The sequence below is a fragment of the Solea senegalensis genome, linkage group LG18 (assembly GCF_019176455.1).
Source record: "Solea senegalensis isolate Sse05_10M linkage group LG18, IFAPA_SoseM_1, whole genome shotgun sequence".
Classification (NCBI taxonomy): Eukaryota; Metazoa; Chordata; class Actinopteri; order Pleuronectiformes; family Soleidae; genus Solea; species Solea senegalensis.
In genome coordinates, this window is record NC_058041.1 from 8,605,143 (window position 1) to 8,617,716 (window position 12,574).

The window sequence follows — 12,574 nt, forward strand, 5'->3', positions numbered from 1 at the left end:
GATGGATGGACAATGATGCTACTTTTAAGCTTTGACCAGTATTTTGATTCATTGCATGTCCTTTACAATAGGTGCCACAGAGTTCTGAATTAGACTACACATACACAACACATTTGCATTTGCTAGGACTGTTTTTTCTGTGCTCAGGTCTCACCGATAATCCCGCTGTCCCTGCTCTCTAGTGTTGATGTGGGACTGGTGACAGAACCGTAGGCACAGTCCTTGTTGCCAGCCTGGCCAGGCATGGCAGAGGGGAGGGTGGAGCAGGGGCTGCCTGCAGGGGGGGAGGCAGTGCTGCTGGTTAGGGTGGAGCACGGGCTGATCCTCTGGTTCTGACCCTGGGATAGACACACATAAACACATTTTATACGCTTTGTTTGGTTCCAACAGCTCAATTATTGTACGTGAGTAGAATTGACAAAGTATAATGCTTGAACTTTTAATGTCGGAGTCAGAAACAAATAAAAATGTCACTTCAGTCCCGCAGTGTTCAACATTTTAGCCCCCTGCTACCATCACCGCACGAGTCCTGCTTATAATAGTGTCACCCTGACACACACAAAACACCACAACCTTCATAATATCTAAAAAATGTGTGGCCTTTTCATGAAGTCCAGGCGTGAACGAGCTTCCACCAGTAACACCTACAGGTCATAAATAAACCGCATGTTTGGAGAGAGGTAAGTCAGAATGTGGCCTTAGAAAAACAAAACATTTCTAACATCAGATCCCATACAGTCCTGTGGCTAATGTGAAACTATAAATCTTTCAAAACATGATGAATGTAGGAGTTACATGACGAGTATGATCTTACCCTCTTTGACAGGTCTATTTTTATGCATATTTTCCTAATGACTGCCCGGACTACAATTAAGTCTGAAAAAAGAAAAAGCTGAACGTGAGCTCCCATACGTGCACTGCATTTATGTGTTCCTTCCCTTTCCCAGCATTGTTTCGGCACCATGTGGTGACCGTCCTCCGCTTCGGCTCAGGTTAGATGACATGAGACCACAGAAAAAAAATAAAAACACTCTGGTCTGTCTATGCTGCAGCCGGTTCACTAAACACAGAGGCACACATGCCAAAAAAAGATACGAGCATTTATGTATATCACACACACAAAGGCACAAGAAAAACAAGAATGCAAATACTGTGGAAAGAACGGGAGGGTGAGTTTGTGATGCTTGCAAAAATGTAGTTAATGTCGGGGGGGGGACTGACTGATTATTCTGTCAATTATGAGATAGTAACAGGTGATCAATTAATCACTGGATTAGTAGACTGAATGGACCCAAACTCCTCCTGCCCTCACATCAAAGTGTAACTGAGCAAGAGCGCAATTAACAATTAGAAATTGATTGGGCAATCAAGCGTGGCCCCAGTATCATTAATTTGTTTTGCACATTTGCACCTGCCTGTGTGTAAATGCCACATTTGAAACACATTACAACATTTAGAATTTTGTTTAAAACTGCTATGGCATCTTAGTGCTCTGTACCTCTTGTGAAGTAGCGGGGCATTAATGCATTCATTACTTTTGGCCGTATTCTAACATAAACCAAAGGTTTTGGTCAAATACATCTTAGCATTTCATGACAATGGCTGCAATAGTTTTAGAGACATTTCACGTGAAACTGGGAGGAAAATGTGGAGGATCGCCGTCAAGATCAATTCTCTGGGAACAACGGATATCTGAGCCAAAGGGTCACTGTAATCCATCCGACTGTGTCCTAAGTTCCAAAGAACATTATGTTTCACGCCTCACTAAATATCATGTAAAAGTGCTTACCAATCGTCAGAACTGTTGTCGGTTTATCAAGTTACTGTTATATCACTAGTCGGGGGCATTCCAATCCATGACAACTCCAGCAACACATGCATGAGTGACACAATAGAACAAATCAGTTACGTACTTATTCTACCTTTACAGCTATAGAAGAACTTCGTAGTTTGCTGTGTCCTTGAAATAGATATTTTGTACGGCCCATTTACAAACATGATGGGAAAGAATATAAGAAACCCATTTCAAAACTCGCATTTCAGAGCCACACCACATGCTATGACCTATGTAATACACATATAGATCTCTCACAAACCAAAACATAACACAAACCGGCCAATGATTTATAACGGTGGAATATGTGGTAGAGGTGTCGTTTTGGACAGCAGCAGGATTTTTATAGCACACAGTAGCACTGGCTGAATTAAACACTGTGTCATCTGTAAATACACTGTCCATTATGGCACATGACCTCTGTAGCCCCCTGCTCAGTCGGTTGCACAGATTGAGCGAGTGAATGAGAAACGATTCCCCCCCAACACTTGTCCGGTCAACGGCGGACTCTGCTCTCGTCACGGACAGCGCTTTAAGTGTCATGTTTGCAGGAGCTTGACCCGGACGCAAAAACAAAACGATGCACGCGGACGGATGGAGCTTCAACCCTCCGTGTGCCCACAGCGAGTGGGCTAATGAACCTCATCTTGTGCAGGCGCGACCTTAACTGCCGCGTGAGAATTGGATTGAACTTGGAGCATTTTGTCTATTCAGAGAGCAAGAGCACGAGTGTATGAAAGGCAATTAACTGCACTGTCTGAGAGTTAAGGTCACCTTGTTCCGTCAGCTGGTGAGGTCTTGCAACAAAGACATCAGCCATTGCAGGAATTTAACCGTGTCACATTGAAAATAGTAAGTGGTATGAAGAACATGAAATAAAAAACTAAACAGGTCTATATTGTATTTGCCTGGCTTCACTGAACTGACAGAAAAGACATTAAAGTTACTTGTTTGTGTCAAACATAAAGTAGGAGTAATTAGTGACATTAATCTAAATGTTAATCTACAGTATATATATTGTAATTCCTGTCGATCCAACTGAGTAGATCCAAAACAAAAAATCACAAGAGCCCACCATCCAAATTACTATTAAACTGTGTCCTTTTGAATTATGTTGGTTAATGAATCAAGCACAATTACAATCTGCAGAGGAGAACAGTGCATGGGGCAGATATCTAAAATAAGTTTGTACAGTGTGCACGATTTAATAGGGTGCTGGTGTGAGTCACATCTCTAAAAAGTGCCGCTTGAATAAACCTCTCTCAATTTAAACACCCCCACTGCTACAGCAGCACTCACAACAAGCACAGGCAGACCATCAGCCTAATCGCTTATCCACACTACTTTAGTGAGAACCCGTATCTGTGCCTGCTGGAAATGCTCTAGCAACAGGTTCGCCCCTTTTACCCCCTCCCTTTTCTCCCTTTCGCTCTTTCCACCATGACTGTTATTTCCCCTTGGTTTGGAAAATTCATACCTGTCAAATTAGGTTTAGGTAGAGAAACCGGGGCATCCGCTATAGGGCTCAGAGCAGGCTTTTTCTGCCAAGATATGTTTGTTACACAACTGCCCGATTCCCAAATAGAAAGGTTACACTGCAGCAAAGACATGCTCAGCCTTACCTGCTGCATGTCAACTCAACAAACTTACTTTAAATTACACTGGGTATTACATAATAGTATTTATCTAGATGGCAGATAGCTGATAAACTGTGAATCCAGCTCATTGTGGTGTACAGAGAAGTCTTTTGATCTGGCAATCTTGGCTCGCAGACATCTGTCACGACTGAGAGTAAACAAAGATATTATGAATATAAAAAGCTAAACTGATCGAATCTGCTGACTGCGTGTTTGTTCACATTCCCTCACCGCAGCAATAACAACGGTATAAAGATAAAAAAAAAAACTATTACATTAGGATACAGTAAATCAATACGGAGGATTAAAATATTAACCAAAGCTAGGCAGGAATACTTTATCGCAAGTCTAACACAACCCCCAGACAATGTTTCTCTTCAACTGACTGACAGTGACTGAACGAAACGTCACCATTACCTGTCTCGCCTCGGGTTCCTCCATGCTGTACTGGGTACCAGCTGGCCCCTCACTCACTTTGTCTCCCAGAAGGAAACCCAGGCGCGTCATCAATGTGTTGGCTGCCTCATCCACCGACGGAGGGGGGCCCAGCTCCCGGCTTGACTCCCCTGCAGAGGCAGAGAAATGGAAGAAGGAAGGAAGGAAGGAAGGAAGGAAGGAAGGAAGGAAGGTGGGAGATGACAGGAAAGTGAAACTGTGTCAGTGGTGGGCAGAAACGGCACAGCAGCTCATTTTCAAAACATTCACACGCACTCATTGAAATACCACGAAATGCTAAACACACTGAACATCCACTACTTTTGTTTTATAAACCACAGCAGCAACAACAGGCCTCGACGCGGGACACTAAACACCTGCGCTCTGAACAACACACAGAAAAAACACCCTACCTGAGTTTTGCCGCAGCTCAGTGCTGTGCATTACAGACACATTCCTCAAGAGCTGGATGTTTTGGTTTAGGTGTCTGCTTACTTCAACTCCAAAATCCCTTCAGCCACAACTACAATAATCCTTTCAGGCTGCTTTCAAACCCCTTTACCACGCCGACTGGCAAAAAGCCCTGTGCACTGACGACAACTCCTTCCGTACCTCTCATCACCACTGCAGCTTGTGTGACGTAATAAGATACGCCCTTCACCTGTGTGTGTGTGTGCGTGTGTGAGAGTGTGTGGGAGAGGGAGAGAGAGAGAGAGAGAGAGAGAGAGAGGGAGGGACATTTTTATGTATCCACCTCCCTGTCCTGTTTACAAAAGACTCCTGATGCTAAAGAGAGAAAACAAACCACCGGGATGAGCCTGTGTGATAATCAGACGATCCAAAACACACAGTTCAGTTGCTCACTTTGAACAGGGACCCAAAACTAAAATCCTTTAATGACCTCATCACCTGTCGCCCAGTTGCTTGGTTACTTCCTAACCATAACAAAGCCTCATCAGTGGTGTCATATGTTTCAATAACACCTGGCTATAAAGCCCTAGAGGTTCCTCGCACTTCCTTCTATATCAATTTCAATTCAATTTCACTTTACTCACTACAGTGCTGTTCTTAGAGCTGAAGCGTCCACTAATTACTCTCCCCGGTGCTTATACACTAGTATAACTCATGGCTAAATACCAACAGGTGTAATTGAATGCATCAACCTTTGAATTGGCCCCGACATTAAGGAACTGCAGCCGGCGCTATGAGATGGCTGGCATTGGAATAAATAGTGGCAAGACAAGACAGTTAGCAGCTGCGCAAACTGTCTCCTCTCTTTAACTCTCCACGCTCGTTTTCCTGCAGGGCTGGTTGGACCAGACTGGCAGGTATCTGCACCAAATCCTGACTGACGACCAATAGACAGTCCCAGCTGCCTCACCACCTCTCCGAAGATAGACAGCTTGAGTGAAGCCCGAGGTCTCTCACTCTTTTGTTCAAAGACCTGAAGACAGACAGGAAATCTAAAGCCTGGACTCTCCTCAGTTCACTCATGCACAGACAGGCAGGCCACAGTCAGGTTCCTCGTTAGATATACTCTCTGAGCAAGCGTCGTACGAGGAAGGGGGAAAAAAATAAAACCTTTGAAGCAAATGGCTATGACATGTTGCTGTGCTTCAATTAACAGACACACAGCAGCGACCAATAATAAGATAATCACTGGGCATTATGTCCAAAACAGCTAAGTACTTATGACTTGGCTCAGTAATGCAGTTGGATATGTGGTATATGGTGGAGGGAACGTTGATGAGGGCCTCCAAGGTCACCTAATCCCAGAGCATCCCTGGAGAAAAACTGCAGTAATAGAGAAGGTGTAGATGGAATTACTGTTCCCCCTCTTTACAGCTAATATCCCAGAGGACAGCTGAGATGCATCGCCATCAAGAGGAGAAAAACAAAAGCAAAACATGTACTTACTTTTAGGGTTTTAAAGAAATAATAATCACCTAACCCATCTTTATAGGCAACATGCATAGAATTAACATTTTAAAAGTAAAATGCAATAAAAATCCGGAATATTTTAGCTGTGACATGTAACCTCACATAATACATTCTCTATCCTGTGACTCTTTCAAAATAAAAGTCTGTGAAGGCGCACGGCTGAAATGTTTGGTCTGCATTTACATTCTCTTTGCATAGCACACATAGATCACGGCATGTAATCTCAGTGCAAAGAGAGGCGTAAAGGGCTTGTATTTTCTTTGGCTGAATTTTGTTTTTGGGCGTAACATCAGTTAAACTGGTCAGAGTTTTGTTTGTTTGCATTCCCTTGAAAAAGCCAGGTGCACCTGTATCAGCCACACGGCTATTTCAATGGCATATGTAGGAAACTGGAGAAGTGAACGATTCTCTGCAGTGGAGGTCATGGATCTGCTTGTGCACTGGGAAAACGTGCAAGATAAATACAGCATAAATAAAGCGCTAATTTTGAACTCACAATGCGCCCGCCCACAACTCATTTTAAGAACAACACACCCTCAGGCGCACCGATGAATGCCGGGGCATTCGATACCGACACAACGTGGGCACTGGGTGTGAAAACGACAGCTGCATCAATTGGAAACCAGCAACGACACCTGTGCTGTGCTGTGCGCCACACTTTGCCGAGTGCAGAGCCTCACATCAGACTTTGAACAGACTCTTATATTTATTTGTCCACACTTGCCTCATTTTTTCAGACAACCTTGATCTGTCTACTTGAGGTACACCCATGATGAGGACTTTAAAACTGCCGGATAAAACCGGTTTGTGGGCCGTAATCGGCCCAAGGGCCATATGTTGCCCATGTGTGTGACAGAGTATGTGTGAATTCTGCGTGTGTTAGCAGAAGCAGCAGCAGCAGCAGCAGCGTCTGTATCCGTGTGTCTGGACACGGAGACAGTCAAGGCTTCCAAGTTGACAGACTGGTAGTAGTAAGCAGAGAATACATTAACATTAGCACTGATTAGTCAACTGCTCTTGGGGGGGGTCATAAAGTGTGAGGGTCTCTATCTTTCTCAAGTCTACCTATCTGTAGTTCAACCATTTCTCTTCACAGCTGTCTGTCTGTCTGTCTGTGGGAGCAAAAAATCTCCATGTGGTCACGAGAGCATGGTCATTCCCTTGAGCTAAACACAGGTGATCATTGAACCGTCACACTACTTAAAAAACACACCCACTTAAAAACATTCAAATTCAAAATGATTATATAATCACAGGGGATTCACACATGATGCATGTATGTATTGATGTCCTTTGTCCTTTAAATAGAGCTTGTGACGGCCACACACACTCTACCTCTTACTGACACCACTAGAGACGTGCATTGAAGATGACTTCAAAGCCTCATCGTGACAGCATCATGAAAGACACATCACAGTGACAACATAAACTCCTTAATGATCACACCTCGGGCATACCACAACATTTCGTATTTTCCAAACACACACTCACACACAAAATTAGCCAGTACATGTATATAGTGTACATGCACATTAATACGCACTCCTTTTCATTGGATTCTTGAGCTGCATGGGAGACAGATGGTTACCATAGCAACTATCTTTGCATGCAGCTCGGAATGTGTTTCTGTGCAAGCGCATCTGTTTCTCCCCTGGCCGTCCACAGATCTGCCCTCGCGCACAGAGAGACGGGAGAGGGAAGCATGTGTGCTGCATGCAGGAGACTGGAGAGCAGCGGAGAGGGTGTTAAATATGCCTGGACTGCAGGTAAGATAACACACACCATGTGGCGGCTCCTATTTCACTCATAGCATTCTCTCCAGGCCACAGAGGAGCTATTATGCTGGCTCAAGGTGAAGAAAACTCAAAGAAACAATGGATGTACAAATAGAGATGTACGTACTACAAAAACATAATTACAAACCAGGGAGTGGATCAAGAGGGTTCCCAGGAATTACACATTCCTCATGAGCACAGAGCAGTAACCGTAGATGTTTCAATGCGAAGAAGTGAGGACACTAGATGTGGGTTAAAAGTCGATAAAGTGAACAGACTTTAGGATCGTGTACATAATAATAAACCTTTTGGACACTTTCATAACTCAGTGAGCAATGCTGCATTGTGATTTGATGTGCTCTGTATTTAATTTCCTAGAACAACCAATAAACGCAGCTTTGTATCTTGTTATTTCACGCATACAGAGTTTTTAATATTGCATTTTTCAGTAGATGAAGTGTGTAATGATTTATGGATTTGGATGAGACTGAGGCAGTAACTAAGGTCCATTTTTGTCATGGTTGTAAGGTTTTTCTTACATTTAGTATTTTCGCATGTATTATTTCTAAAAAGAATCGGATCCTTTCTTTTCTGCTCTGCTTGTAGGTTCATGGTCCATCTGCTTCGTTATATACAGCAGATACCTGATCTATAAATCACATATTGAAACCAAAGGAGATAAATAATGGTTCACCTTTTCTGGTTTCATGATGATTCTGTAGAGCCACACAAATCACACTTTAAACAGCATGCAAACATACCTATACCTACCTATAAATATCACTCCACGTTTCTCAAATCATTCTCAAGTCCTCATTCATTCAGTACCGGTAACGACACACCGTCTATCATAGTATTTAAGCTACAGTTACAAGATTGTTTTACTTCCTCATTTCCATTTCCAGCTGCCAGGTTCTGTCAACGCCTGTCCAGACAGGCCGAGAGGAAAAAGAACATTTCCATTTTGCCCAAAACCTTTTTTTTCTCCATTCTCCTCATTTAAAAAAACCCCCAAAAACTACTTATTATAGTATAACCTGCAATACTACCAAATACTTCAGATCTATTCATCCACGTTCATACATTCCAATCTCATGAAACCGAAGTGTTCTTTAGTTTCACATGAAAGGAAAACTTTAACGACTTTAACAGTATATTGTTACTGTGATAATAGCTTGCACGTATGGTGGTACAAGTACCTCGTCTGGGTATTGACTGTAACATCATTACAAAAGCTTTCACTCTGTAATGTAAAGGGAATAGCTGAGGGTGAGTTTTATGAGCTGGCTCACAGATTATTCACAAACCATATTTATGACCCCACAAATTTCTTTGTGGGCCATAACAATCAGCTGATACCTGACTTACTTCCAGGCAGCAGAGAGTCAGCTGTGGAGTGTCGACTGGCAATCAGATGAGATATTAAAGTCAGTGCGCTGCTGCCATTTGGGCCAGAGAATCCTTGTTAAGAGCTAAGATGTCCATCTGTCCGACTGGGGAGGGGGGGTGCGCAAGTCATCAACCCCTGAAAACTCATCTCAGCTCTCCTGGCTCCGTTCCACCTTTTTGGTTGTTATTACGCAGACAGTGAATCCCTGTTTGTCAGCAACAGTTTCCCTGCCTCAATGGCAGCCGAGATTACCACTTCAACCCTGAAATGTCACATCTGCAGTGGCTCATAGCAGCTCATCACAGCTGACTGATTATTCCAAAGTCTGCGTCGCGGGATTTATGCAAAATAAAGAGTTGACAGTTTTTCCCCGTCCGTGATCTTCAACATAAAGTAAAAGGTTAAACCCTAATGTGCTACACACTCATACAGATGTATTAAATGTGAAAAAATGTTACTCGAACACATATCTATAGACAGATCACCTACTTAGCAATCGCACTGAGCAGAGACTCAGCAGTACAGGCTGACAGATGGAGGGAGCTGGTATCACTCTGTCAACCATATCCCTTCTAAATTACAACAGTTTAAGCCCTGAGATTCCATCAGTATGTCCCCCATGTCTCAATCCAACTCTGGGACGCCGCGGCTTTGTTCTACTCGGCTGACAAGTCCGCACCGCCACCAGAGATGCAGCCAGGTCCGGAAGCTTCAAATGCATTTCTCAGTAGCAACAGGAAGAGGAGAGGCACGATGAGAAAGCAGATATACTAGAACCAAAATCTCTGCAGAGCACTATCCTCGAGTGACCCGCATTACAGTCCTCGCCGTGCCAGGAGGGGAGGGACGGGAGGTTTGACGGGGGGACAGATAAGGGGGGGGTTTGTTAAATCTGGACTGTCCACAGGATTACTGAGCAACCGCCCACTGTGAATAGAACAGCAGTGCCACCTAAACAAACTCTGCCTCCGAGAAGCAGCACACAGCGAGAGCCCAGCAAGACAGAATTACACAGAGAAAGAGGGAGGAGGACATGAGGATGGACACAGTGGGCTCCGGCAAAGCTATTTCATTAATGACCTCAGTGTTTTCGTGTTTACAGCAGTGGACACAATTACCAGCAAGTTTTCAAATTTTCCTAATCGCTCACTGTGTGTGTCTCTCTCTCTCTCTCTCAGCCGAAATTACTGACAGGACCGCACCATGCATAAAGTAACAACGGAATGAGGGATGAGCTGGCCAAAAAAACTTACCAGGGCAGTATGTGTCCAGGTCTGGATTCTTGGCAGTGCTGGAGGTGTGTTTAGGGGAGCCAAGCTCTGATTGTGGAATGCGAGGGCTCTCCACAAACTTTGCTTTCCGCAGAGGGGCTGGGAGCAGAAAGCACACACAAACATAGAGAAGGAGACAACACGTACACACACACACACACACACATACATACACACAAAGAGAAAGACATGCACACACAGAACAGGGGTATGGAAGAAGACAAGAAAGACAGGAGTGACAGGGACAGGACAGAACAGGGAGGGAGGAAGACAGAGAGCTCATGAACTTGAAGCAGCACATTTATAAAATGAAAACAACCAGAAGGCTCTTTTAAATAGTTTCTATTTGCTTTGGTATGAGTAAACAAGCAAAACTGGCAAATGCTACCGGGCAATAAGGCACATCACTCCACTGGCCAAACCTCAAAGCACTGCTGAAAGTGAATCTATCACCATATTTCCTCCATGCATTTCACTCACAAAGTAGCAAATCAGATGCACCTTTGAAACTGAAAAGATTGAGTGCAAAAAAAAGAAAAAGAAAGAATAAAGTTGTTTTTCTGTTTGTCCAATGTCATAACCACACCGAGGCTGCTAATAAGATCCATTTTTGGAATGTCCTCACGCCTGACTCGGGCACAAAGTCTGGGACATCGACTGACTCGCCTCAACAAGAAGTTCACAGTGAGGGTGACGGAGAGAGTGTGTTGTAAGCCGTGGGTGGCAGCTGTGACACAATCTTTTCCCGGGTTTTTGGGGAATGACATGGGGCTTCAGAGGATTGTTACCCAGACAAACTGACAGCATCATGAAAGTATGGAAGGTCCATGAAGCATAGGATGGACATGCGCTGAGGTTTGACCAATAATGTACACCCACTGAATACTGTGGAAGCAGTATAAAATTGAGATGGGAGAAGGACCATTTGGACCATTTGTGCAAAGAATTTCCACTAATATCATCTAAATTATGTGTAAGGCTCATTTATTTTTTTTCTTCTCTTTGCTCTGTTGGATAAAAAAGCCATGGCTAGGCGTAACTGGCTTTTTAGAACAGATTCCAACCGTACCGTATGATGCAAAAGTTGTCCCATTGTTAAGTGAACACGTACAAAGCTATCTAATGTAACAGTTGCTTTGTCAAAGGCATATTTGCCAGGTTGTACAACAGAACACGTCTTTGCCAAGGACACCGTTTCACTTCACACGAGTCGACCATCTGTGCAGCTGTCCATGCAGGTGCATATTACCGACTAAATAATGAGCCTGGAAATAACAGTGAAATACGGCACCGCGGACTTCAGACCAAGTTTTTGTTGGTAGAAATCATAACCACTTTCCTCTGCCTCGAGACACCGATGTGCCAACAATGCACCCCGACACACCTACATCTAACATGGACACACCTACATCTAACATGAACACTGAACATTGACACTTCAGGTGCTGGACGGGCAAAAGACAACAGTGTCGGTCTGAAACACATAAAGACCGGGGTATGAGACAGCACAAAGAGTCTACAAGTCTTTGTTGTGTAAAACCACAGAGAGTCTTGCATGTGTAGTGCGTACCTGATGCATTTCTGATGCTAAGTGATCTGATGTTTGGCGTGCGATCGGTGAACATCTGCACCAACTGACACGGTAAAACATCTATTAGTTACAGAGATTTCTCAGTGAAAAATGGTGAACGGACCTCCCTGAGGACATACCAACAGGCATAGGTATTTCATGGCGTGGCATTGTTGGAATGTTTCTTTGTTCACTCATTTGAATTACTTTGTTAAGATCAGCTACTTCATCCAAATCAACACCAACAACTTCTTCCTTGAGCCATGTTCCAACTTTCTACATAATCACTGAAATCTGTTGTCAAGATTCGACATTGTCTGCTCACACACATACACGCAGTCAAACAAACATGACAAAATCTCCTTGGCAGAGGAGGAGGAGGAGGAGGAGGAGGAGGGATGACTCCTGTCAGTGCTGTGTCTGTACATGTGAAGTGGATACGTTCCCTTGTCACATGCACGGTGTTAATACTCCACGTGTGTGCTGTCTGGAGGAGACTCTGCTAATTGACCACTATTAGGAAGTGAGCCAGCACAGATGCCACAGTGAGAAACCGCAAGAGGCAGCCAGGTGGAGGAAGTGACCAGAGTCATCCACGACTGGATCCACTGCAGTGACAGAATCTCCAGAGAGATGCATCCTTGACATGTTCTGACATTTTCATTACTGCTAGTAAATCCTATAATTTGCATTCGGACTAACACTGGACTTTGAACTGAAA

The 12,574-nt window shown here is 43.9% G+C and overlaps 1 protein-coding gene across 11 annotated transcripts in view; it reads right to left on the reverse strand.

Moving 5' to 3' along the window:
* tanc2b (tetratricopeptide repeat, ankyrin repeat and coiled-coil containing 2b) overlaps positions 1–12,574 on the reverse strand; it is a 117,944-nt gene that overhangs the window by 32,617 nt on the left and 72,753 nt on the right. For 7 of the 11 annotated variants that reach the window (XM_044014163.1, XM_044014160.1, XM_044014159.1 and 4 more), the window contains 3 exons: positions 10,266–10,382; positions 3,889–4,037; positions 155–338 (listed from right to left, as the gene is read on the reverse strand). In XM_044014163.1, coding sequence (XP_043870098.1) covers positions 155–338; positions 3,889–4,037; positions 10,266–10,382 — 450 coding nt within the window. Of the gene's footprint in view, positions 1–154; positions 339–3,888; positions 4,038–4,319; positions 4,524–8,990; positions 9,778–10,265; positions 10,383–12,574 lie in introns of those variants that run through there. The other 4 variants (XM_044014162.1, XM_044014165.1, XM_044014167.1 and 1 more) reach the window with 3 other exon arrangements.